Source organism: Cygnus atratus, chromosome Z (genome assembly GCF_013377495.2).
Source record: "Cygnus atratus isolate AKBS03 ecotype Queensland, Australia chromosome Z, CAtr_DNAZoo_HiC_assembly, whole genome shotgun sequence".
Lineage (NCBI taxonomy): Eukaryota > Metazoa > Chordata > Aves > Anseriformes > Anatidae > Cygnus > Cygnus atratus.
In genome coordinates this window covers 73,494,313-73,521,891 of record NC_066396.1, presented here as the reverse complement: position 1 = coordinate 73,521,891, position 27,579 = coordinate 73,494,313, and the positions used below count along the sequence as shown (strand labels likewise).

Below are 27,579 nucleotides of genomic sequence, written 5' to 3'. Positions count from 1 at the left end.
TAACGTCAAAACAATAAATAGGTGACAAATCTCGTAACTTCTTTTTCAGAACAAGTTGGTTGCAAAGAGTTAGGAGTGCTGAGATGCTTAATACCAGAGCACTGTAGTGTGGGATGCAAAAATTTCATCTTCAGTCACTATAGGATGAGGGGGCAGGCAAAAACAAGAATGGCATCATCTTAAGTACACTAGTCTATGCAAAATGGGCTCATAATTTCACAGAAAGGAGACAAAAATGAAACAAAACCTTAGAGGCCAGCTCTTCTTACATTTAAAACACCTGCCAGGGCATTCTGCATACCACATATGCTTTTTTTCATTACACATGCATCAATGGGCTATTAGGACTGCTTCTCATTTCATAGATTAATTTAATCCCAGCACTCCTGTAATGAGGACCAGGCACTCAGAAGTGGCTGTCTGGAGAAGACAAAGTTCTCACCTTTGCATTCAGAGATGCTCCGGGAGTGCAGATACTCAGTATAGCTACCAGATGGACAACTTTTGCATTCCAATTGCCCTTCCTCATCTTGATAGGATCCAGTCCAGCAGCTTTCACAGGCATGATGCTCCAGGGAGTAATAGGTACCCAAAGGGCAGTTGACTGTAATGTAAACACAAGGTTCCCCTTAGAATGTACAATTATACATGTCTTGCCTCTGGAGTTCCCATTTAATCAAATCCTGTTTATATGAAATGTGATTCTGTTCCTCAATAGATAGGCTTGCATGGGGTGTCTGACTCGAGCGTCGTAATGACTTCACTGTGTAACAGTGAAGAACAGAAACAGGATCCAATTCCCTATCTGAGCTACTCCTCATCCACAAGAGTAACAAGTAGGGTTAAAAGACTGCATATGAAGCACTATTTTCCTGAGTATCACCAACTGTGTGGATATGCCTGATTTCCCCATGGGAGTGGAATCCTGGGTACAAAAGCATTCTTTTTCCACAAGTCTTGGTTAGAAACATAAACATCCTCTGGAAATCAAACTGCACAAAACATTTTTGCAGTTTATTGTTCTGGGAGATCACAAGCATTGGACTGTTTGCGAATTACTAACCAACCACCTTCACACATGATTCACACACACACACATGCAAACCATTACCTTCTCAAGTATCCTCTAAAACCTTGCTTTTGAAAAGGACTCTAAATATGTATAAGGAGCAAGTCCTCTGGCTTACCACACATTCTCCCCTTCAGCACAGAACCAGGCCGGCAGAAGAGAAAGGCCTTCTCCGTCTCCAGAGAGTTGCTGTCAGCTACAATGAGTTCGGATGCAAACTGAAAGGAATACATTGGTTCCTTATTGAGGGTCCTATTCAGCCTGTTTGTTATCGTCTCTAGAGTTTTAAGGAGACGTTGCTGGTTTTCCAGTTCCAGTGTATCATTCCTTTCATCAGGCAGTGGCACGCTAGCTGGGATTTAAACAGAGAACACAACAAGCACACAGATTTTACAGTCAGCACTTCCATTGTACTCTGAAGTGTATTAAGAGTGCAGCACTCAAGCTTGCCAGTTCAAAGTGGAAAGCAGGCATGTACAAAATGAGGCTCTGAATGTCACCAGAAAACTGTTGTCTGCATCTCCAGCAGGCTTTGTGAACTGAAGGTATAGTTTTACGGTGTGTATTAGAAATAAGAATTTTAAAAAAGAATGTACAAGAGAAGGAATATATTTTACTTCTCTCACCTGTGATGTTAAATATTAACTTGATTTTGTGGTCAGTCATTGGAACATTCAGTTTCTTATGTCTTTTGACTCGAGTAGGTGCTGCCTTTGCAGAAGCAGAGAGATGCTTGGATAGGTCTTCTTCCTGCACTGTGTCAACGAAATCATCATAGGAATAATCCAGCTGGTTTGCTGCTCCCCAACCAGCAGCCCCTGCCAGAAGAAAATGTAGAAAATAAGTGCCTGTCATATTTATACTTATTTCTAAAGTACATCCCCAATAGAATGGGGCCTGTCTGAACCTCTAGACAATGTATGCTATCTTTGCCTCTGCACAAGTGCCTAGTGTACCATGATTCTGACTAAAGAAAAAAGTTTAACTCTTGATACCACAGAGCTTCTGAAATCCATGTATTTAGCCAAAGTCTTATAGAAATTCTGCTATAAAAGTTATAAAAGAAATTACTGATAAAAACAGCAATTCTCTTCCCCTCAGTCTTTCACGGACCCTCACCTGCAAGCAACTTCTTAAACTATTCTTCATTGTTCTCTCTTACTGCTCAATTACAGCTAGCATGCCCTTATCACTATGTCTCCACTACCTCTCTTTCTCACAACTGCTGAAAAAGTTGTACCATTGTCTCACTTCTCAGAAAAGGCTTATAGCATCACCCTCTGTGTTCAGTCCCCTGAGACAGGCATTTCCTGTTACACACAATGGTTTAAGTTCACCCTCTGTATAATGTTCTTCATCTACAACATGATTTAAACTATCTTGATCTGTAAGTAATCTGCCTATTCATGACTAGAATTAGAGGTACACAGTCTATTTCATTAATCTAGCTCTTTCTGAAAACACACGAAGGCATAAAAACAGTTTGCCAGTTACCAGGTAAATCATCTAGATTATGCTTAATATGCAGTGAAAACTAAGGCAAGTTAAACCTGAAGCTTTGTGACTAATACTACGTGATTACTCAATAACAGATCTTCTAAACTGTTCTCTCTTATGACCAGAGAAGAGCTCTGATCTCCAGCCTCCCCAGTGTAGAATCACGAGAAACATCAGAAAAACAGTATCAAGGTTATTCTGAAAAGAGACTGACACGACCAGAAGAGAATAGGACCCTATACCTCATTTCCACAATACTGTTTCCACCAAGTGACTTTACAAATTAGTTCCAGCTGCCAACAACTTTTTCCCTGATGACAACTGCAAATTGAGCCCTGAGTCCCTTGTGTCTGATTACAAACAAATGTCCTCTCAAACTGAGTGAAGCATGTCTAAAAGGTGAGAGTAAGCAGGAAGCTGTACCAGAGTAGTCCCACTATGAACTTATAAAAGAGCCACAGTCCTGTAAAAGACTAAGTATTCTGACGTTGATCTGCCAAAATGCCTCATGCTAAGATGATGTAAGCTCACTATCTGCTTTTAGCCTTTCTGCTCTAAGTAGTCCCAAGGGACTCAGAAAAGCCAAGTGCAACATGGACACTAACCTGTCTGGGATTGGAATGAAAATGACAACTTACTTGGCGTAAAGTGAAGTGGGAGCAATCAGTAGGGCTGCTACAGCTTTCACACCAACATACCTACAGTTGTCCTGCAAAAAGCTACCCTTGCATATGGGAAGTTATTTCACAGCTAACTTGCAAATTTATGCTTTGCCTGTACACTCTGAGGGCTCTGTGTTGATTGGAACCAGCATCAAGGATGAAAAAGGTCCTTGTTCTCTTAACAATCTCTAGAATCACCTGCTGTGCTTTTTCACTATTTTGGTTTGAAACTGTTGTATGTTTTTAAAAAAGTTGCTTTCTTCCAGGCTAATCAAGCAAGGTTGTGGCAGTCTGCATGTGCATGCTTTTCTTCCTCCCTACCATGAGGCATCTCAGTGAACTCTTCCTTCCCATGTAGAATATATAGAAAGCAGTACTGCAAACAGAGAGCAAACAATTCCATAAGAAAATCTATTGCTTAATTGCTTAATAACTTGAATGCTACAATTATTTTCATTAAATATTCCACACAACACACTGCAGTATTTCAGAACAAAATAAATTATACTGAGTGAAGCCTGGATGGCTAACAATCTATGCAATCGGTAATTACCAATGGCAAATCCATTTTCGTAATCGTAATTGTATTCCAAGCAATGTTTCTGTGTCTGCTCTTCCAATCTGCAGTCAACATCATCAACATCATTACAGAACGATGGGACCTTCCAACATAAAGAAGAATAAAGTTAAAAAATAAAATCACATAGCTCATCCCAAACTTAAAGAAACTTTGTTACAATATAAAGCACTGGTCTTGCCCTTTCTCTGACACTACACATCTCCTTTCATGTCTCTTATAACACTGGCAAGGTCTGCTGAAAGACGTATGTTCTATTGATACAACCAGGAAATAAAAGGTAAACTGGAGGCATACAATTTTTTTTTTTTTGTAAAAGGTCTATTTTATATGTGAAATTGTTGGAGTTGATGATCCTTGTGGGTCCCTTCCAACATGGGATACTCTATGATTCTATGATTCTCTATGTCCATGGTGTTAACCACTCTTGCATACGTAATCCCAAAATCCAGTAGAAAGTTCAAGGTTGTTTCTTCTTCTCAAAAACAGCATGTGCTCACAGGTTTGAAAACACCTACAGGTTTTCCAGCTAATGTAATCTGTAATTCTGTCAGGTTTACAATAATGCCATCACTTTGTTTCTAGCTTTCAAACTTTATTTCTTCATATCCATCTCTCCTTGCCTGTGGGAAGGTACTCATGTATACCCCCAAGAGATCTCAGAAGACAGAGAAAATCATCTGAGGAGGACAGTCCTTCAAATAGGATATAGAAGTAGTTGCTCAGGAAAACTGATGCAAGCTCTGGATGCCTGCATGTGATTTACTTAATATCCTTTTCTTTCTTCCTGGTCTGGGAAACCAGCAGTTGCATACTGCACCACAAGTTGAAGGCTGTAACTCAAAAATGATTTCAAAACCTTGGAAAAGCTCATCCTGAAACATACCATAAAGTGAAGAAGCATTTTTGGTTAAGCAAACCATTCACTGGTGAGAAATAAGGCTGTCCATCACTGTTGAAGAGTTCTGCTGGTGGGAAGTTAGAGTAATTAAGGCCTACTCTTTCTTATTGCTGAGTTTTCACTGTGATATACCCGGAAATCACAGCACAGAAAATTCTCAATACCGGAAAGGTTTCTGTAGAGTTTCCTCTCTCCATAAAGGCAATGGACATAAAACAAGAACAGATGAATACATTGTTTTTGATAAAATCTCTATTTCTGGCTTTTTCCAGAATGATTTCAAGCAAGCTGGGCTCTAGTATGTGTTTTGGGATTGCTTTTTTTTTTTTTTCTGTATATTGTTTTCCATTGGAAAGATGGCTCCTGCTGATTTGTCCCCCTTTTTAAAACTTAACAAATTTTTCTACTGGAAGAGAACAAACCTGACGTAAGGCAAGAGAGTTACAGATATTCAGGTCCAAGTGTATAAGATTATCGGAAGTTTCATTTAAGCTTTGAGCCTTTCGACCAGGGCTACTGACAGGAATTCCAAAGTTGCAGGAGTCTGTCCATTAGCTGGATGTGCTAATAATGCTTTTTAGTTAGTAGTGGAGCTTTTAGCATACGGGTGGTGGCCTGCAAAAAACCTGTAACTGTCCAGTGTTGTCTTCTGGCACAATGCTATCACGCTAGGCCCAGACATCAGCTCCTTAGACCATAGCTCAAAAGCCTGCTGCTTCCGCTTTGCAGCTGAGGACAGACTGGTGGATTAAGAGGGAGAATTGTAACATCGAAGTGGAAAGCAAGAGACACTGTAGAGAAGAAACATGCTACCCCTTCAAATTCATCACTATGTAGTTCTTACTAATAAGAGTCAGAATCCAGAAACTAAAGTAAACCTGAGCAAATTATTTAAGTCGCTACCACTTAAGTGCCTAGACTTGGGCACCAAATGTGGATTCAGTCTATCTGTATACATTTATATTCATTTGTATTATCTAGGTTTTACACATATTATGTATAAAATGAGGATATTTTATCATCACTTTCACAAAGAACACTGAGGTTAGGGGACAATTTAGTGGGGTTTTCAAAACTGCACATGTTCTCTTTAGAATCCAACTGAAAATCTATTGTGTATGAGGTCCATAAGCTACACAGACACTTCTATAAAGCCTGTCCTAAGTAACTTCACATTGAAGACTGAACTGAATTACATTAAAATGGCCGTGCATCCTCTTTATTTTTAAAGGAGACTCATTGTCTTCTGAAAAAGCACAGATTTCATTTCCAAGTTGCCATTGTATTTTCCATGTTTGAAATTAGTTAGCTGGGAAAAGTAGTAAGAAATTGTATTTTCTAATAAAAGTATGTAAAAGGAAGTAGTATTTACTAACCTACCATTTTACCAAGTGCACTCTGGAAGGCATCAGAAAAGCCATTTAGAAGGCTGTTGTCATCACATCGTGTTGCTTTGTAGAGCATCTCAAAGGATTTGAACCCATGATTTGCAAAACGATTTACTGAAAAACGTTGGAGCACATTTTTTATTGGTCAACACAATAGTTTCAGAGGACTGGCTAAAACTGGAATATACTAAGCTAAGAAGCATTATGTTCAAATCAGCAACCCAAATTCACAGTATATATACATGAAACCACGGCTGTTTCCCTAAAACGTATCATACATATCTCAGCCAACGCAGACAAATATGAAAAGACACTAATTACCCCTTGACAGGCATCAAATTTCCACAACAGCTTAACGGGAAAGCCGTAAGATATTAGAGAAAAATGGCATACAGCTATTTCAGCATTTTCTTAATTGAAAAACTTGTGAGCTGTCAAAATCCTAAACTGCACTCTTACTTTCTATAGAGAGAGAAAAAAAATATTGAAAGCACTATTACTAATGCTGCAAGGCTAAATATGAAAAAAGGAGCAAAGCTCCTATGTCCACGTTACGCATCTCAGTTGATAAATAGCTATGAAACATCCATTTGCTCACAGCTGAAACACTGCTATTTGCTGGAACCAAAGAATCCATTCTGACTGAAGTGGATGCAACGTGATGCCAAGTCTAACTTCATATCTAGATCTCATATATTTATTTTTAGAATGTCACCAACACTGAGAAAGTCCACAACTAAAGTTTTGTATGTGTTCCTCTCAAAGGAAAGACACAAATGCTTCTGATTTGGTGGTAAGTATATATGTAATTACAGCATGCACTGATTTTACAGATACTTTTGCACTGCTAATTTGCAAATACTGTTGAAATTCCTGTTGAAAAGGCACTGTTAGTGTTTGCAGACAAACTAATGATAAACCTTGTCTGCTTTGCCATCTTTGTTATCTTGTGCTTTCCAGGATACAAATTGACTAGTTTTGTATTTTAGAAATCTTCTGAAGTAATACACTTAGGGACTTCCATGCATTCATTTGCAATGCTTGTAACAATTTGGAAGCAGAGAAGATTAGTTATCATCATACAGCAGTCGTAATTTCTAAAATATTTTCACTTACTTCCTCATTAAACACATTGCTTGATAAGATGCAGATTCATTTCACAAAACACAGGCTAAAAATAATAACAGTTAGACTTACAAGAGCAGTCAGGCCACTCTGGAGAATAAGGTGGCTTCCAGACACCATCCTCATACGCACAATAGTAGTTTTCATTTGATCCTTCTGAAAAGCTGTAACCCTCTGCACAGTGCAATGTGCAATTAACACCTTTTTCATCTGTTGTGCACGTAAAATCGCCATTCATTGGCTCAAAGGAGATTTCACAGGGAGAACCTACAAACAGTACAAAGAAAACAAAGAAGAAAAAATACAAAGATGCTTATTGATGAATTTGGTGAATTAAATAAACACACGGGAAAACAGCATTTCCAAAAGTTGCAGTTGAAGCCTGTGAAAGTATTATTCATTACTTCCAAAAAACCCGGATCAGGCTACTGCTAAAGTATTCTCAAACTCTACCATTGAATTTGAAACCAGAAATGTGAAAACTTAAAAAGAAAAAAAATATTGTGATACATATGTGAAATTAAAAAAAAAACACCTCCATAGTGCAAGACTCAAACTCATCTGTACTTCTTCAAATTTGCACACTCAAGTACACACCTACTAAAGTAATAAAAAAAATCTAAATTTTTACATGAACTGTCATATAACGAATTATAGTAAACTGTATTGCACCCTGAATTCTAAAACTAAGCACTGTCCATTCTCCACTGTTGCAACAACACGCAGACTTGTCAAAATCATCTTAGGATTGACTGACTACAAAACCTGCCATGGTTTTGGCTGGGACAGAGTTATTTTCTTCATAAAGGTTCACATGATGCTGTGGTTTGGATATTTGATGAAAATACTGGTGATAACACACTGATGTTTAGTTGTTGCAGAGCAGTGCTTACACAGAGTCAAGGCCTTTCCAGCTCCTCGTGCTGTACCACCAGGAGGAGGCTGGGGGTGCACAAGGAGCTGGGAGGGGACACAACTAGGATACTTCCTGCACTTTTACGTTTGCAATACTTTCCCCCATCCCACCTGGGGAGAGTGAGCGAGTGGCTGAGTGGCATTTAGCTGCCTGCTGGGTTCAACCAAACCAAATCTCAGTTCTAATCTATGGTCAGGCCAAATGTGAATGAGATTGTGAACATCTGAAAACGTTATGTTAGGAGCACAGAGACCACAAAAAGTCTGGGGTAGTGCAGACTTGAAATAATACCAGTTCTACAAACTGGCTTGTCCTTGCTAAGATTTACAAAAGCAAATCAGCAAGTAGCACAACAATTTGAAATTACCTTTTGTAAAGCTATAACCAAAAGTCCAGTCTGCATGATTTTGTATACTCTCTTCACTACCATTTGTTTATACAGATGTTCAACTGAGACATAAGCACCAGAGGGCAGAGATAGAGTACAATTTTCATTCTTTATCTGCCAAATTACTGATGTGTTCTAAGAAAGTAAACTGTGGGGAAAAGGTGTCTGTGCAAGCAACACAAACGTGTAAATATATGCATAGATAAAGACAGTTTCTAAAACCTAAAGCATGTTCTAGTATCTGCTACAGTATTTGTATGTGATTAGAAAAATATTTCCATATGTTTTTCCTTTTTAAGTACGGATTTCAAGTTAGGCTTCGGTAACACCTATTAATTCATTTCACACTATATTTGTCACTGAGAAAAAAATGGATCCACTTACAGAAGTTTTACTGCTTTAATTAATATTAATTTAATCGCTTTTACACCTAATTTGAATTTATAGGGCCAAATTCACTGCTGTGCTGCTTAGGTAATTTGTTCACTGGTACTAACTGATATCCTGACTGCCTTCAAGTTACTCCCACAGAAACTAGGAACACCTAAAAGAAAACTGGAGACTGAATGAAGAAGTGGAGTTGACTTGCATTGTTTATGATATTCAGTTACAACAAAGCCATACACTTTTGCTGGTCTGAGAATACTAAGCTGTAGTACCACATCATGACTAATGTGTTACTGAACTGTGCCAGCAGACAGAAGACAACAAACCTTTAATGACAATGTGAATCTCACATGTCCTGTTATTGCCAGAGGAATCCACGGCTGTGTACTGAACTGTTGTCTCTCCTTTTGGAAAGAGATCTCCAGGTGTGTGACTCCTAGCAATAGTCAGTGGAGCACCTAGAAGAGTTAAAAGACAACTTAGAACATCAGTGAGCTAAACATGGTTGCTCACACTCAACCTCAACAAATGGAGAAAGAAATGGTAGGTCCTCTCTTCCAAATGATGTGCTCTTAAAAATAAATAATAATAATAAAATCATAAACTCAAAGAGTGAGCAGATTGAAACTCTCTACAATTTCACGGTTGTGTGCATGTTTTGGGGTGTACTGTCTCACCTGAATTGTCTGAAAATTGTGGTTCTTCCCATGTTGCTGGGTACTCCTTCTCTACTGCCTGTATGGGTGGTGGTGATCTGCATCTGTCAATTACAGGAGGTTCTGCATCTACAGAATTTGAAGGGATGGCATGACATTAGCTCACTGAACTGCAGCCACACTCAAGTGAAATGTATAATCAGAAGAAGTCATGTAAAAAGCAGTTTTAAGTTTGCATCAGAAGATACAATAAAGTAAGGTGTGCACCTGTGAGTAACTGCTACATCTCATAGACACTACGGGAATGGCACAACAGTAATACAATACAATTTCTTTGGCTGAAGTCATGGTTTCTGCATTATGTTTGCTTTCTATACAGCAAACTTTGTTTAATAGGAGTGCAGAACAATAAAACTGTCTGGCAAAAATTCTTGAACAATGATTGGCACCAGCAACATGCAGGAACCTCAGAAATTCTTGCAGTCTTTCAAGAAGACAAAAAAAAGACATGTATGATAAAGGCAGTAAGCAGCAACACAAAAAAAGCATTTCATCTATCAGTATAAGGAGTAATCTTAACATTTACATGAACAACAGAACAAAGGAACAACCCAAACTGAACATGTGGGAGCAATGACTGCACACTATGCGAACTGTGGCCCAAGATCAGCAATGCATTTATGGAGATGGCATTATTTCTGGATTTATCCATGCACACAGAAAGGCCGTGGTGATCCACCGTCTCTTTCTGCACAAAATGAAAAGGTTTCAACTGTGACAGACTCTTCCCCAATGATTTTTAACAGCACTTACCAATAACCTTGACACTGAATGTACAGCTTGCCTCATTGCCTGACTTATCAACTGCTGTGTAAGTAATGGCAACTTCGCCAATCGGGAGAAGATACGGTGGTATGAAAGCTGGGGTAACGTGCACTGAGACCTTTTATAGGAAGACACTTGTTATTTAAAAAAAAACAAAACAAAAAACAGGCCAGTATTCATAACACTCATATGCTTCAAGAAATGGGCACAAAATAGTATCCTTTTGTGTTAACCCTGCTCATACTTAATGCTAATAGCCTCTTCAAGTAATGAGAGTGGACTTGGCAAGAGAGTGCCTTTCCTCCCTTCTCAAGACTACCTTCTTTATAGCAACAGGAATTTACTCAGTCAGGATTTGGACCCTGATCTGCTGAAGTTTACAGCACTGTGCATTAAAACAATCTGAGACAGGCTCCTGTCTGCCTCCTCATGCTGCACACAAACTGTGCCAGCTCAGAACCTGCTTTGTCTGCAGTTCACGTCTCCAGCCGCAAGGGCAGCAGACCTGGGAGATGTGTGGGGCAGACGGTTGTGTGCCGTGAGTACTTGCAGATCCAGCTTTAATCTACATATTTGTATGAGTTAATAGCCCACAGATGCTTCAATACATTCTAGTACTGCAAAAGAACACTGCATTTGGAGTGAATGGCACCTACTTGCTGACTACAGCTCTTTCATATAGGTTAAAACTGCGTTAAGGAACCTCTCTTGAAGGGAACTGGCTTCACCTGAGCAAAGCAGTTTGTCTGAGAACTGCAGCTTTGACAAACCAGCTACAACTGAGAGTGAAGGGACTTCATTTCTACAGCTCAGTGAATGACTCTGGGTTCGCACAGCTACATTATCTGATCATAGCTGTGCTGCAGCAAAACCTGTGTGAACTTAAACCTCTTTTACTGGGATTGCTCAGTTTCCAAATGCAAAAATCTCCTGTGTTTGCAGCAAATTCAGAGCATACATACATATAGCCACTCTTCCTCTGCTGACTCATGATAATGCATTCAGTTGCTGTAACGTGATCATGTCTGAGCCTGTAGGGAATGTTACTCTTTATGAAACAGCTCTGGAGCAAATTTTCCGTAACTCCATTCACAGACCTCTGATACCCATAGTAGCCAAAGGCCTGTGTCTGAACCTTGCATAGGATAAGAAAATGGGATTTTTCTCTCACTTGGGAAGCTGAAATGCGTTTTTACTTATCACAGTATGCTCTTGTTAGCCTTTTAGATTAATGAACTGGTTTACTTCCTTTTGAGAAGCATTTACTAAAGTCCTTCACATTCTAAGAGCTAATTTTTAAAGCAGCTGTCTCCTTTTTATAAACAAGGGCACATTCTTCCTTTGGACCACATAAATCAACCACGCAGAGTGTCCTGTGACTACATAATCCTAAATGGGACAGAAAATGCTGAATTCTCAATATACAAGGTTTTCAGCAGATTTCTCTTCTACTCCTGCTTGTCAGAAGAAAGAAATTCTAATGATTCAGAAAATTAATTTGAAATAACTAGCTAAAAAAGAATGCACCCAGTCAAATGTAAAGGTTTTAACTTGCCTCATCTCCAGAGTTATCCTCAGCTATTGGGATCTGCCAGCTGATATTAGCAGAGTTCTGATGTTCCAGGGTCTCAGTCTCAATGTTTTCTGGACAGCGGATCCGAGGAGCTTCAATATCTGACCCAGAAGACAAATATTTTATATGTGGTATTATAGAAATAAAATCTATGTAATTGTTAGACTTCAAGTTTTTATAACTACTGCTATTTTGTGTTGCCTGGAATATATACACATGTTTTTGCAAAGGTACTGTCTCTGCCTCTTTTTAATTCTTGCTTACTGGCTCATATATAAACAGTAAATTCTTCACGAGAAGTGACTGTTTTGTTTTATTTTTGAACATCACCTAACACAACGAGATTCTGGTTTCCGCATGCAACCATAAAACAAAGCATAAATAAGACAGAATTAATTGTTTTATTATTCATCTATTCATTACACTCATCTACTCATTAAGAAGGAACGGTTTCTCTATCCTTTCACTGCCCACACACATGACACATACAGATGTAAACACCTGTTTCTGATCATCAGTGACATAAAGAAAATTATTTCTGACATGACATGTACCATGAGCAAGACAGTAGTCACTCTCAAATGCCCTGTAACATGGTGTGGAACTGACTTGAAAGAAGCACTGACAAGATTTCTGTCAACAGTTACTGGAAATGTTCTTTAATAAATGCTTGCTACAAGCTACTACGTAGGACTAATGGGCTCTTCTTGTGACATATGTGACAATGCTGAATGATTTCAAAGTACTGGTGGTACAATACAGGTAATATCACCACCAACATTTAAGCTTTAAAGTTTCTCCGACAAAGTATTTCTTCATCTCCCTGGCACAGGGCCTCTCAAAACATTTGTGGTCAAGTTATTTTATTGCTGTAGTATTGTTTGATAAATGGTCTTGAGACTCATGAGACAAGGACAGCATTCAGCTCTGAACTCATCCATGCCCAGGAGGCTTTAAAACAACTCAGGACTGATACCACTTACACTTTTATTACTACGTAGTTCCAGTAAAGACATAAGTCAGACAATTAAACCCCTGTAATTAAGAGTGCAAAGCAATAAATACAAATGGTTTTGCCTTCCTCTGAACTCATTCTGATGAAAATTTTAGTAGAAGTGAACTCTTCTAATAACTACCAGTTATAATTCACACTCCCCTGACCACAGCCTTCAGGCTGGAGCAAATTCCATTTAAAAGTGAAATTTTGTAGAAAGGCTAATAAATAAGTCAGAAAGAAAATGGCTGTTTTGAACTGGGAAAATATTTTGGCAGCAAAATAGAGAGAGACAATAATAAGAATGAAAGCAACTGAGAGGCCACTGCTCATTTTTACTAGAGAAGAATAACTTTCGGAGATTCCTGGTGCCTCTTACTTTAGGGTTTTATGCACTGGTAATATCTAAAAGCTTGAACCCAAGCCACGCTGCTTTATCTTGATCCAAACACTTCAGCTCGTAGCCCTGTGCTGGGATCCCATCAAATATTAAAAACTGTGGTTTGGCACAGGTTTACACAAAGATTCAGAAAAACAATGTGGTACATCACAGAGTGGGAAACGATATGTTTACAGGGAAGGATAAAATCTCCTTGGCCACTACAGAGGAAAAAGTTCCCACCTTGGTTTCTGTAGTGACTTGGCAAGACGACTGCCATAACTGTTTTCTGTACTGTTCTTTCATGCAGTGGCTGGTGAAGGCCCCTGTTTGGGGTGGAAGCATTAGCTCTAGGAGCACAGTGGTTCACGAAGAGGTGAATAGCCTATTTCCAGACAAATTACACTTTCACTTGTGTCCTCCTGTAATCCAAAGCCAAATTCCTTCCAACTCAGTGTGCATGCATGTAAGAGAATAAATAACCTTACAATGCTAGAATTAGGCAAACGTGGCAGGACCCTTCAAATGCATGCAACGATTTCCTGCTCCTCTACAGACTCTGTGCACTTCTTTCCGTCAGTTTTGGCACTGACTCTTGTGTGCTATTACTGAGAACGCGTCTACAGCTGTAGTCAGGTCAGAGCCAACTGAAAAGAAGCATCTTTCCACACCCTGTGTATCAGCCAGGACTTACACAGCCAGTACAGGTCTGCTCAGACTACAGTGCTTACGTAAGTCTGTGCTAAACCACTGGTAGCATTAGTCTTACTGCTGTTTTAATAGGACTGTGGGTTCCACTTTGACTACCTTTAAGCTAAGATCTTTCACTTTTACTTTGAAATTTCAAATTTATCTCCACATCAGGCCTTTTAGCAGGCAGTGTCCCAACACCTCATGATTTCTCATCCAAGGAGTGACAGCCAACAGCGAACACTTTTAAGAATGCACTTAAGCACACTTCGAATTCCACATTAGTATTACTAACTACAAGTAAATTTGAGAACCAAGCTATAATGGTACGGCCAACGCTTCTTACACACTGCTTGAATCATGCTTTCCCAGTTCAAATCTGTCTTTTCTCAGCAATTTCTGTTTCCCTTCAATTCTGCACATGTGTACACAGAAGTATTTTGTGCTGGTCTCTACCTTTACAATGAGCCTCCTGGATGTTTGCACTCCATCTCCCAAATGAAATGCACCTTAGTTCTTCTCTAGCTCCAGACAAGAGGAATCCTTGGGGACATCTCAGTTGGCACACAGTCCCAGAAACAGCTGGTTCCAGCCCACATCTTGGAGGGAAAACTGTTATTCCTGCTGGTTTCTGGAAGGTGGGGCAACGCATTTCTACAAGAGACCAGTAAGACATATCTTTTAACTGACATGTGTAAAAAAGTACATTCCAACAAATCTGCAAATAAACTCATATGGCAACTCAGAGGGAACACAAAATGTACAGACCTTTAATTCAAGAGTCTGCATGCATTGTGAGTGTATAAAACAGTAGAAACTACTCAAATTCTGTATTCCAGTGCTGACTGAAGTAAACAGCATCCAGGACGTCAGGTCCTGTTAAAGCAGGTCCAGAGGAGGACCACGAAGACAATCAGAGGGCTGGAGAACCTCTCCTGTGAAGACAGGCTGAGAAAAATGGGGTCCAGCCTGGAGAAGAGAAGGCTCTGGGAGACCTTAGAGAGGCCTTCCAGTGCCTAAAGGTGGCCTACAGGAGAGCGGGGGAGGGACTCTTTGTCAGGGGGTGTAGGGATAGGACAAGAGGGAATGGCTTTCAACTAAAAGGGAAGAGATTTAGATTAGAAATAAGGACGGAATGCTTCACGATAAGGGTGGTAAGACACTGGGATGGGTTACCCCAAGAAGCTGTGGATGCCCCATCCCTGGAAGTGTTCAAGGCCAGGCTGGATGGGGCTTTGGGCAGCCTGATCTAGAAATGTCCCTGCCCATGGCAGGAGGGTTGGATGAGGTGAGGTTTAGGGTTCCTTCCAACCTAAACCATGATATGATTCTGTGAGTCTATGATTTTCCTACTTATGCTTTTCAGTGAGACAGAAATGTATTCTTCATGTGGCTCCACTATATTTTGCTCTCCCTCCCCCCAGCCACCTTTTTTTTTTAAACAACTTCACCTTTCATGATTACTTTGAAGTTGCATTCCCTTGCTTTCTATGGAAATCAGCTCTTCCGAGCAATGGTCTTGCATTTGTTGCCTTCTTGTAAAGCTTTTACATTATCTTATGAAATAAGAATGAGAGACAGAAAAAGACACTGTGCCATGAGCTCACCTGAGATCAGAGATATGGCATGTGATTTTGCCTACTGTATTCCAAACTGAGTCAAACTAGGCTTGGTCTTGACTGTGTTCAAACCCAGATGCAAAGACTGAGGGTGACAATGAAGGGCAGCTGATCATCCCTCCAATGTTAAGATGGGATGATGATTTTTTTGAGGCTTAAAATTGAGGTTTTGAGCTGTTTTGTAACTAGAATTTAATACAAATTCTGATGAATATTTGCATTGAAGTGTAAGCTTCCAAACAATGCAATGTATGTAAACATGTCCAATTCTCACAACCTTGTTCAATTTTGAGCTGTTGTTTTTACCATGTGAGACAAGGAATGTTTTTTTTACTTCAGACATGCAGTCATTAACAAACTGGACAAAAAGGTTTATCACATTAATTCAGATAAGCAGACTTTCAGAAGTGTTTCTTCCAACAGGTAATGAACAAACACACAAGAAAAATGCTTCATTGACTATAGCAAATGAGAAGAACTGTAACTCTTTAGCTAGTTGGTGAAGAAAACAGAAAAATCTCTACACAAAGGCACACACAAAGAACAACAGATACAGAAGGCAAAGCTCTGTTCATCTCTTAGCGATGGTTTAATGACACAGAAATGATTCAATTCAAAACAGTACATATCTCTTTTCTTTCCCAAAGAAAGGGTATATATTCTCCCAAAATACACAGCAGTCACTGAAAACTGGTTCTTCTGCATGAAACAAATCTTAAATACTCTAAGCATTTTAAGTATTTCCTGTCCTCTAAACTCGCAATACTGAAAATGTGTCTAAGTCTAAGCAATTAATAACTGCAACAGGCTGCAGCTTCAGAACAGATACTTAAACAGGCTGCAAAGATCGTAAATGTTAACACATTCACTGCAGGTAGATGCTGTTGGCTGTGAAATGCAGAACAACTCCATCAGAAAAAAAATATCTAACCTTTGGCTGGTCACCATGGAAGGATACTGACAAATAGAAGAAAGATCACGAACTGGAAAAAAACAACGCTTGAGAGGACAAGCTAAAAGCATTAAGATGTACAATACTTAGGGAACAAGTAGAAGAAAGGCCGTGAAAGGTGTAGGTATAAGAAAAAGAAAACTACAGCTCTTGGCTAAGTGGAAACAGTCCTCCTGATAAAGATGCTTCCAAGTATACTAGCAAAATCCTAGCAGAGCAGAATCTTGAAACATCAGATGAAGTTTCATGATAACCTTCGGCATATCTAGCCACAGGAAAAAAAAAAAAAAAGCTGTATTATTGTTGTTTGGCTTTTTTTTATTTGTGCTCAGTTACACAGTTTGATAAAGCTGACCAGGAAGACTGGACTCTGTGAGGAACAGAGTGATAGTAAGTTTCAGGGTCACTTCCAACCTGGGCTGGTGTATGATTCTAAGAGGAACTTCAATACCACAACTGAAAACAGACTACCAAGCAAATCATGCTTCCTTCCTCAACTCCTTTACAAACACATTTCGGGGAATGAATCAGCCAACTGCTATTAGACTTGTGGAGTACTAATTCTTTTAACACTAGATGGCATCAACACCCTGGATGCCATCCGGATTTTTACCTTTCTTCATGAACACTTGAACAAAGCAAGGAGAACAGTATCTTCCAAAGTTTATTAATTTTGACGTGCTTGATTTTAGTCCCTCATCAACGGGTGAAGAAACACAAGAACATGACTGAAGAAATTTATTTATTTTTTTATTTGGACAGAAGATAAAGCCTTTCTTTTTGGCAAGTATTTTGTTTTTAAGCAGTCTGTAATGTAATGTAACCTGCGCAAACTTAACTAATTACAGACAGCATGAAAAAAAATGATTTAAAAATACATGTAAATAGCCAAAGTTGCATTAACTTCCACTCTGTTGGAAAAAGACGTGTATGACAACAGACCTCACAGAAGTGCCTGTAAACAATCCAGATTATGTTATGACACTGTGGCAATTATGTTTACAGATGGTTGTAGTACAATCTTACAGAGCTAACTTTTAAATATGGTAAACTTTGCATTGATGTCCACTCAAACTGGAAAGCACTCAGAAAAACAGCTACAAGTGTACCCTGAGATCCAAGAAATCTGTTCCAAGGCAGGAGACCGAACCTAATCCCACTTCATTTTATCAACAGAAGGGTTGGAAATAGATAAATTATTAACTACATATGCATAAATACATAAGGATTTTTGTTTTCTTTCATCTAGCAGATGACAAACAATAGTTAGAAACTGTTCAGATTAAAAATAAATAGGGAACACTTCTATGATAATGATGGAACGTTTTGAAAATGAGTATGAAGGATACATTTTGATGGGGACATGCTATTAAGAGTCCTCTGGTTTGCATCTTTCTCTGAATGAAACTCCGCACACCACTACTGAGCAGAAATCTCAGGAAGCCGGATGGCAGAGGCTGTTTCTAGCTCACGTTTCCCTCTGGGACAACCAAAGCTAACTTTTACACTGGATTTTCAGATTCAGCAAAAATAAGCCATTGCCAAGGGTAATCTGGGCATGGAAGTAAAATTGCGTGGTGTGAAGAAATCTGATACAGGGTAGAGATGGATTTTAATAATCAAAATGCTAAGCTAGGAAGGATGAGTTCAACCGATGAATATAGTTAATCTTCCAATTATAATCTTCCAACAGGATTTCAGGGTCCCTTCCTTTTGAAGTTAATTGAAGTTTTTACACTGGCTTCAACAGAAGAGAGATTAGGATCTCTTAACGAACTTTCCTGATAAATTAATACTTTTTGATTTTAGAACACGTATCTACAGTTAGAAATTTATTCTTGTCTCAAGCAATGTCCACATCTTTAAGCCTGCGGTTCAAAAATAGTCACAGGTTCAACGCAAATTACCCTACCGGCATTACCTTAACTGGGCCCAGGTGACATGTACTTCAATCAAGCTTTAGTCAGCACCAGATCAGCTTCTGAAACACTGGACTTTTAAGCTTGTGCTGTTTTTCTTGCAGTCTGACCTCAGAAGTGTTTCAGCTGCTATTTCTTCTTCTTATGCTTCTAAGAGAATTCAGTTCATGCCAGTAGTCTTAAATGGGTACTTCTGAAATCTACAATCCTTTATTTCTCCATATAACTGGAAGCGTCTGGAACAGCAATATATGCCTACTTACTGCTGCACATTTGGTGTGACCTCTGAATCCTGCCTTAGTGTTTTGGTCCCTAATACTTCTCAACTTATTTCCTGCTGGGAGTTCAGCAGAAGTGTCAACAGCCACAACTCTGCTTGGCACTCACAATGCCTGGTTAACACACCCGAATCTTTAGCTTTAAGAGGGTAACTCAAACCTGTTTGTTCACAGTTAATCTGTGGTGTAAGTCTACAAGACGTGTGTTTCTTATAACTTATCACATCACAGTGACTCACCAGATTCAATAACCTTTTGGCTATTGGTTGTGCTGGATTTCAGTGTTAATCTGCCTGCTTACTGCATTCACAAATGGTTTCGCCCCTCCCAAACTTTAAAATCTGTATGAAACCTCCATAAATAAATTCTCACTCTCACCTTGGCTTCATCAGCTATTGAAATTGTTAGAGTTTCTCACTCATGACAGCACGTCAGGAAAGGCTGTGCTCTGACATGAACAGAGTGCAACCAGATACCTACCCACACACTTTGGCTCCTTTGAATCCCACTGTGAGGTTCCCAGGCACGTGAGTTTGGCACTTCCTTCTATTTCATAGCCTTCATTGCAGGTCAGTAAACATACTGTCTTATAGGAGACATCAGCTGTTGAACAATTAATTTGACCATTTTCAGGAGCCCGAAGTTTGGGACATGTCCGAACTGCAAAGGGAAAAAAAAAAATTCACTCTGCAGCACTGAGAACCTGGGGAGTAACTCTGGTCTTAAGGTTTTCAGGGACAGGAAAGGTACTGTTTTGTACACTAGTTACAGAAGTTGGAACAGAGTTAGGGAATAGGATAGGGCTGGAAGAGGGCTAACTTTTTCAAAGGATTGATGCCTTCCTTTTCTGGAGAGAGCCTTATGTAACACGTATGAGGTCAGGCACACAATTCCACATTGTCCTAAATTCTGATATGTTAGCAAATCAGTTATCCTCAGAGAAGTTCCCAGCCTTTGGAGACATTTGGCACCAGGTAACCTCTGCTAGTAAAGTCTGTCAGCCTTCAGGATTGTATACAAATGCAATCCTATGGAAAATTTTGGGCCTTTCTAATGTTTCCAATTCCCCAGCTGTGCCTGACAGTTTGGGAAAATCCAAACTGTCAGTTTGGTATGGACCGAGGGCATGCCAGAGAAGAGGCTAAGAGCTTAACAGGGCAGATGACTGTGTCGCAGTGCTTGGCAACATCCTTAGGCACTCCTCAGTTTATTGATGCAGGCGCTGGTAAGGCCTTGATTTATTTTCGTTGTCTCACTATCATAACCTTAAGCTCTTCTACTAGGACCTCTTTCCTTTGCAGTGCCTCCAGCCCTTCTCTTCAGCCAGTACCTTAAAATTTCCTTTCGTCCCCTTGCTACCCTCTGTACATACACACCTTTGGGTTCACCTGCGTTGAACAGCGGAGCCGTACACACCCATCGACTGGACATGACTATATGATGATGATGATATATATATGACAGGGTGACAGCAAGCCAAAATGAGTAGATAGATGCCTGCTGGGGTCCTACCATACCTTTCCCCTCAACAATTCATGCCTCTCTTCTCTAACTAGCTGCTGATTTTCCAAAGCCTATGGAAAACTTGTATCATTGAAAACTGTCCTCAGCCAAGGCTGGAGGGTACTGGTTCAAAAGTTATTAGCGGGAGAAAAGCATACATAAAGGCAAACAGCGTGGCTGATCAAAAATGTAATCAAGCAGACTGCAGCTCCCTAAACTATTCTTTTCTCAGGACTGTTTCCACAGCTTCTGTTGACCTTGCAGGCAGGGGGTAAACTCTGACAATGTATGGCTTCAGAGCTGTGGACGGCTTCTCTGCTGCGGTAGGAATGCCAATTTTACCAAATAAACCATCCTAGCTGCTGCTTGGTAGGAGGCAGACCACAAGCTCCTCTCCAAAGACACTTGAAAGAAAGCCAACTTGGCAACTTTCTCTCGTCTTCCCAGTAGTTGTTCACTGTGCATACTGATGAGACAAGACATGCTGGCAGTTGGACGTGTGGACTGAACTGAGCATGATACTCCCTAGAACGAATAAAAGGGGAAATATCCTGACCTCTCCTTAAAATGAAATCATCTGTACAAATGGCAATAACCACAAGCCCCTCAAAGCTGCAGAAAACATTCATTAAATAATGTCTTATGTGAAAGTAGCTATAAGGAAATCCTGAGAGAAAGAAAAATCTGCAGCAAAACCTAGGTACATTGGATACAAAAGAAGGAAAAAAAAGCCACTCAGATGCATCTGATACATCTCTGTATTACCACTGTCTCATCTTCACTCTTTGAAAATACTGTTCCTCTCATGCACACATACACACAGGCACTCACTAGAGAGTGCATTAAAGAGTACAAAAAAGACCTTGAAATTTCCATCTTGCTAGTGACACTTAACACTTCGGGGCAGCTTTCTAATAAGCTGTATCTTAACTGCAGTGCAGTGAATAGGAAAGACATTCTGCAGCTGAATCACATATGCTTCATGCAGAAGAGAATAGGCTTTCTCTTTTATTGTTTCTACGGAAGCCTTTAGTAACCAACCTGTGGTAAAAGAAAGCAAATACTATCAAGCTCTGTGGTTATTATTGAGGAAGGCTGAATGAATTATGAGCACTGAGGAGGAGCACCTCAGCAACGTAATGTCTATGGAGAACGCACTCCCTTCCACCACTTGGTAAGTCTAGTCATCTCTTCTGACCATGCTAGCCGTACTCCTCAGTGCTCCTGCCTCCTCAATGTTTCTGTGTTCACTTTCCTTCAGAGTTTCAGTATGCCTCGGCTGGAAACTGGGAATTGAGCCCACGTTATCCTGGTTATGTTTTCACGTCTTAAAACACAAATACATCCTCTTGTCAATTAGGCACTTTCCACGACCAATAAATATTTCCGTAAAGTCAGTGAAAACAACAACAAAGGTATATTCTGCTTGTGCTGTGTTTTCTCCTAATACATTTATCAGGATTACATACACACTTCATAGGGCTTTTTTCATGGGTCACAGTTAATTGCAAGACATAACTGCATTAATTGCTTTCCCACAGCACAGCAGATTTTAGTTAGCAGAGCAATTGAGGAGTGTTTAATGTCAAAATCCAAAGCAGTGCAAAGGGATTTTCCTTTAAGGTCCCGTCCTAATTTATGTGATAAAATACCCCTGGGATTAACAAGACAGCTATAAACCGTGTCTTTGATCTTGCTCGCTTCCACAGTTTGAATGAATAGAGAGGAGCAGATCCAGCATGTGTAAAGGTAGGATTTTTAAATATTTTTTATTTAATTGGAAGTCTTCAGTGTGATGGAGGGGCATGAGAAAGGCAAAAATATACCATATCAAGGCTTCAAAGGAAATTGACTCAATATCAAGACAATACCTCAAAGCAGATTTTTCCCTCACTTTTCCAAACAAAACCCCAGCTAAAGGAAGATCATGCACCTACACCCAGCAGGTGAAGATTTGTAGTTGCTCTAGAAGCTTTTCCAAGTACTAGAGAGTTCCACTTGTGTACAGACAGTGAAGATAAAGGATCCTTTCTTTGTCATTGGTTGCAGCTTTCTCCACTTTTTTGCACTTGAAACTAGTGTGCAACAAAAGCTTTGAGTGGCAGAAGCTATTCCCCAGTACCCAAGTCTACCTAAAGTGGTATGTATCTTCAACCCGTGTTTTGATCTCTTTGTTTTTGCCTTCTTAAGGCACCCTCGAGGCACATGACAGCAATTTATTTTTTATTTCAAGCTTCTCCTTTCTGTCTTCTGTTACTGGAAGCTATATAAGAAGACAGTTTTCCCAGATTATCTGAAGAACAGCCCTGCAATGTAAGCAAAAGTGATCTGCTATATAAGAGTGTCCTGAGGAACTGATCTGTACCTCAGATCCCTGCTTTCAAAATCATCAGTTGCTATTTCCTTAAGGGCTGCAGTGTTTGTAGTAGCATGAAGTCCTAAAGCCTCCAAGAACCTACCCCTCCTCCTCCCCACAACTCATGGCCAGGGCAAGAGTTATAGAAGGAGGTGATTGCTTCTTATTTACTACATTCTGGTGTGCAGACCAATATCAAGTCTATGCAACTCAAGCTAAACATGTTAAACTACAAGCTGTGGCTGTTGAGGACATGAGGGCTGTTACTTGCTTTTTCAGGCCATCCTTGGAAGAAATACCATGCAGGACGGCATAAGGATGCACCCCCACTTCTAAACCACCAAGACCCAAGTCTCAGGCAAAAGCAAGTGATAAAAAACTCAAACTGTGTTCCTAAGTACTCGTAAGAGCTATAGAAATCAAGAATGCTTTTCAGGATTCTCTTTCCCATGTCTTCTCCCTTTCAATCCTTCTGTTTATTACTTTTCCAGCAGATGCTCCCTTACAGCAAACTCCTCAGATACTGTCAGTTGTTCCCCTGTGAAACTCCACTCAAAAATCTTCAGAGGACTACACTCAAGGCCTTCCTACTTTAATTCTTCATAAGAAGGAACTGTAAGCCAATGTCTGTCTATGTGAGAAGACTGACGCGCATTGTAAGACACCCGTGTGGCAAGGTCTTGTTATATGTTTGACTAACTACCTAGCAAATACTGTTCTACGTTTTCTTTTGTAGACATCTTCTTATTAGGAAGGAGCGAAACAGAATGACCAAGGTTGCCTTTGGAATGTTCTTTCCTTTAAGAGGGTCGGCCCTGCACACTTAACCATGCAATGATCAGAGTAAACCACTACGGACAACAAACTATCCCAGAAGAAAAAGACTTTTCAAACACACATCCATACCTCTGCAAGTAGCCTCTGATCCAGACCACTGGCCATTTGTCTGACAAAGCCTGATGCTGCTTCCCACGAGATCAAATCCTGCTTTGCACCGGATCCCACAGGCCGCATTAAAGTAATTGTTGCAGACATTCTGGACAAAGTAACCATTTTCAGGGGGCTTCAGTTCAGGGCAGTGAACAACTAAATAATTAAACAACCACAACAGAGTTATCACACCAGCTGGAATGTAGCAGGCTACTGAAGGAAAACAATTTTTTTCCATTTCCAATTCTAGTTGCACCTTGGTACTTTTGCTGTTTTGGAGAGACACAGAAAATCTTGCATGTGATTTGACTTGTCTTTCAAAGATAAATAATGAAGCTGTCCCAGAACTGCACTGTGCATTACAGGACTGTTTAGTTTCTGGCTAGAAACGCTTACCTTCACAGGTTTGTCCTACAACGCGATATCCCTCCCGGCACGTACAGTCCTCAATGGAGGTACTTCCTGGCGGGGAAGTATGATTCTCGTCGGGACAGGAGATGCAAGTGCTGATTCCACCTGGTGAACCTTCAGGCTTGTATGTTCCTGGGGGACAAGCTGTTGAGCAAAACAAAAGAAGAAGAAAAGAGGTTCAGGATACCACATTTCACAGCTAGTATCGCTTTTCCAGTGTGTTGCTTTACATTTTTTACATTCCTCCATTCTTCCTCATATAGCCAGAGTCACTTAGGGAAGGAACGTTCTCAACTTAAAGCCTGTAGAGTTGTACAAAGATGAACTAAAGCCCACTGAACCCCCTGAAGGTCTCGTCAATGTCTGCTTGAGGACTGAGGTTAAGTCCATGAATTATCCTCTTCAAAAGATGCAGTCCCAGAAGACACCAGATTTCCACCGATAAAACCTGCACTGACCTCACGAAGACATTCCTGATTTACAGCTGTACAAAGTTAACTCAGACAAAATCCTAGCCTACAGAAGAACTACACCAAAATTTAATGCACACAAATTCTTAGCACTAAACTAGCAAAAGAAGCTCACAAATACGCCTGCCCTTGATTTACACATTATGATTTATAGATGATCTACACCCTACGCTTTCTGTAACGTATGAACCACAAACAATGAACCAATTAATCAAAGTAACTGCTCCCAGATGCTTTTCTAGCCATTTATATCCCATTTAACATTTGGAACTCTATGTTACTCTAATGTACAAGTCTTAAAGAGATCCACAGATATCTTCAGAGACAGGGAAAATGCATACAGAGAAGTGACCTCTCACAGGAGAACTTCAGATCGGTGGGATAAGTCTCTCTTTGCTCTGAATTCTGTTCTTCAGGAAATTACAATAACTATCTTTATTTATTTTACAAAGCTGATGTGAGAACAGGAGAGTGACTGTTTACCAGGTGCTGATAAAATGAAGTACTGACTGGTCAGATTGCCATTTGACAAAGAACTCAAAGGTACTTGAGCTGAAAACCGTATCTCCCGATGTAAAGTTCAGCAAATATTTACAGGTTACTTAATAGTGAACCTCTCACTTCATTAATTTCATTGTTTATAAATTTTTCTAATGGCCATACGTTCACTTGCAGACTGCAGGTAAGTCAGTCTCTCATTTCCTGCCCTAAGTACAGCCACTTTTCACCGCCTGATGAACCTCTGCATGGTACAGACAACTGGCAATGAACAGCTCAGCTCCATAGCCATCAGGTGACTGAGCCTGACCATAAATGCCTTCAAGTGTCTTCTACCTTATGTGGTAAAATGTAATCTGTCTCTAAAGTTAGTTTCTCCTGTTGAAGTTCATTTCCTCAGTCTTGTATTTTGGTAGATATTGGACCAGCTATGTTTGTTTAGTAAACTACGTGCTAAAATAATCTGACATTTGTCTTATTAATGAAAACAGCATTCTGCTTTCTTGGCAACTGAAAAGGAAAAACAAAACAAAACAAAAAAAACAACAACCCCCCAAAACCAAAACCAACAGAAACTCTAGCCTCCTTTTCCTCAACCCATCATGGGAGATTCGACTTTAATAAGTCACATTTTCTGAATGATGTCCTAAAAGATCAACCTGTATGAACAGTTTGCACTTCTTTCCAAGAAAAGCATGGTGTTTTGCATGGCTTCCAGAGATAATATTTTTATTTCACTTTCAGAAAAATTTGCAGTTTTATTTTGAAGAAAGCAGTCATAGTGGTTACGAGTTAAGGGGTGACTATGAGCATTATAAATTGGCTTCAACGTTACAGATATGTATTCTAAATACACTTTAAAAAGACTACGAAAATGCCCCAAAAGTAAAGGGTAGAAATATAAACGAAAGCTTTTCAGGAGAAAAAAAAAAGAAAAGTATCCAATCAGAATCAGAGCTGGGAATTCTTAAATTTTCTTCTGGGACTTTCAGTAAAGCATTTGCAAAAAAATCCCCTTCATACAGTTCACCTGTTCTTCCCATGAAAGACATTCCTCTTGGACAGTTACTACTTCTCTACTTCTCTCCTCTCTTCTGTGCAGGCATCTTCTCCTTGCGTATTAGGTCTCTTGTAAACATTTTCGTTCTAAAAGTACACTTACAATTAGTTTTTCCAGTGAAGCTGCAGGAGACAATTCATAATGATGAAGTTGTTGTTAAGGTCTCTAGTGGGAAAGGCAAGTTTTTCCAAATGTCTTGATTCGTTTTGCTTCTCTATGCTTCAAGTACTTGCCACTGCCTTTCTAAAAAGCTGAACTACATGTTACCTGGACTTTGTATGTAGAGTTTTCTCCAAGCCTCTGTTCCTGAACTGTGCATTGATCTCACATTACTCCTTGGCATATTCAGCTACCAAACTCCATGTGAGCCACAATGAAAATTTGCACAACTTAATACTTGCTTATAGAGCTATTTCCATGAGTGTGAGATCGCAGTCTGTTCTGTGATGCCAAGAGATGGTTTAAGAATGGAGCATAAGCACCCTAACCTTTGTGCATTTCCATCACACGCACAGAGGTTAGCCTGGCCACAGCTTAAGTTACAACCATCCATAATCAGCTATGGATGGAAAAGCAGTGCTTCAGCCGCCACTTGCTGTAGACTTGTCCATGCCTGATCCAGCTAGACTGATGACCCATGCCCTCCTTCTTCAGACACCACGAGAGCATGGCTCAAGTCCATATACAATGATGCATTCATCAGCAAGAGAAAGAACTTGTGGGGGAATCTCATCTGGAGAATACAAGTGGTCCCATCTGTGACTGATTGCACAGGCACTTCTCTGGGGTCTCTCCTGAGAATGAAGTGGTGCCAAATTTTCACAGAATTCTAACTGCCAGTCTGCGCTCACCAACATGCCCTCTATACCCACAAAATCTGCCTGCACATCACCTTCTCCAGTGCTAATCTGTAAAAACAATTTAGGTTTTTTTTTCAAAGCTTGCTTTCCCTTGCCAACAATATGATGGTGGAAAAAGGCTCAAAATAGCGTGTGGATGAACCCCAGTGTAAGTACAAATTGATTTGGCACTTTCAAGAATGACAAAAAGGTAGGAATTTTAGAAATGTGGAAACAATTTAAATGGTATCAGCCTTTAAAGGGAGAGGACACTCATGAAATGTGCAAATGTGCACATGTACATGCATGATATTCTCAACAAAAGATTTAACTACTGCCTACATAGGAACCATGTTGTTCTTTGTCCAGAAGCATGGGGAGGAACAAGAAATTGCCTTCTGTTTAATGTAATTCCCTCTTCAGACCAGAACAATGAATACTGAGTAACAGCAGAGGATTACGTTTTTGTGACAGGAATGAAAGGCTATCTGGTAGCAGGGATTAGTGTGATAACTCAAATAGGCACGCATCTTAAACTCCCCAAGCACACAAAGATGGCTCACATTGAAGTTGCCATCAACAACAACCTGCTTTCATAATATGGTGGACATTTGCCAATGATATGCATTTTCTACTGTGGTAATGTCAGTGCATTCGTCTTCTCATAGGAAATGAGAACAAAATAATAAATGCTTACTTCAGCATGCCTCCTGCATT

General features: G+C 39.9%; 1 protein-coding gene across 1 annotated transcript in view; it reads right to left on the bottom strand.

The window, feature by feature from the left end:
- The window catches only part of SVEP1 (sushi, von Willebrand factor type A, EGF and pentraxin domain containing 1), a 127,381-nt gene that overhangs the window by 58,271 nt on the left and 41,531 nt on the right, over positions 1-27,579 (bottom strand). Inside the window, exons 4-17 of the mRNA XM_035564545.2 lie at positions 23,981-24,139; positions 23,561-23,740; positions 19,276-19,455; positions 14,484-14,681; positions 11,947-12,065; positions 10,380-10,509; positions 9,588-9,695; positions 9,237-9,368; positions 7,292-7,486; positions 6,087-6,208; positions 3,782-3,890; positions 1,696-1,887; positions 1,188-1,421; positions 443-604 (exon numbers count right to left, since the gene is read on the bottom strand). Coding sequence (XP_035420438.2) covers positions 443-604; positions 1,188-1,421; positions 1,696-1,887; positions 3,782-3,890; positions 6,087-6,208; positions 7,292-7,486; positions 9,237-9,368; positions 9,588-9,695; positions 10,380-10,509; positions 11,947-12,065; positions 14,484-14,681; positions 19,276-19,455; positions 23,561-23,740; positions 23,981-24,139 — 2,220 coding nt within the window. The remainder of the gene's footprint in view (positions 1-442; positions 605-1,187; positions 1,422-1,695; positions 1,888-3,781; positions 3,891-6,086; positions 6,209-7,291; positions 7,487-9,236; positions 9,369-9,587; positions 9,696-10,379; positions 10,510-11,946; positions 12,066-14,483; positions 14,682-19,275; positions 19,456-23,560; positions 23,741-23,980; positions 24,140-27,579) is intronic.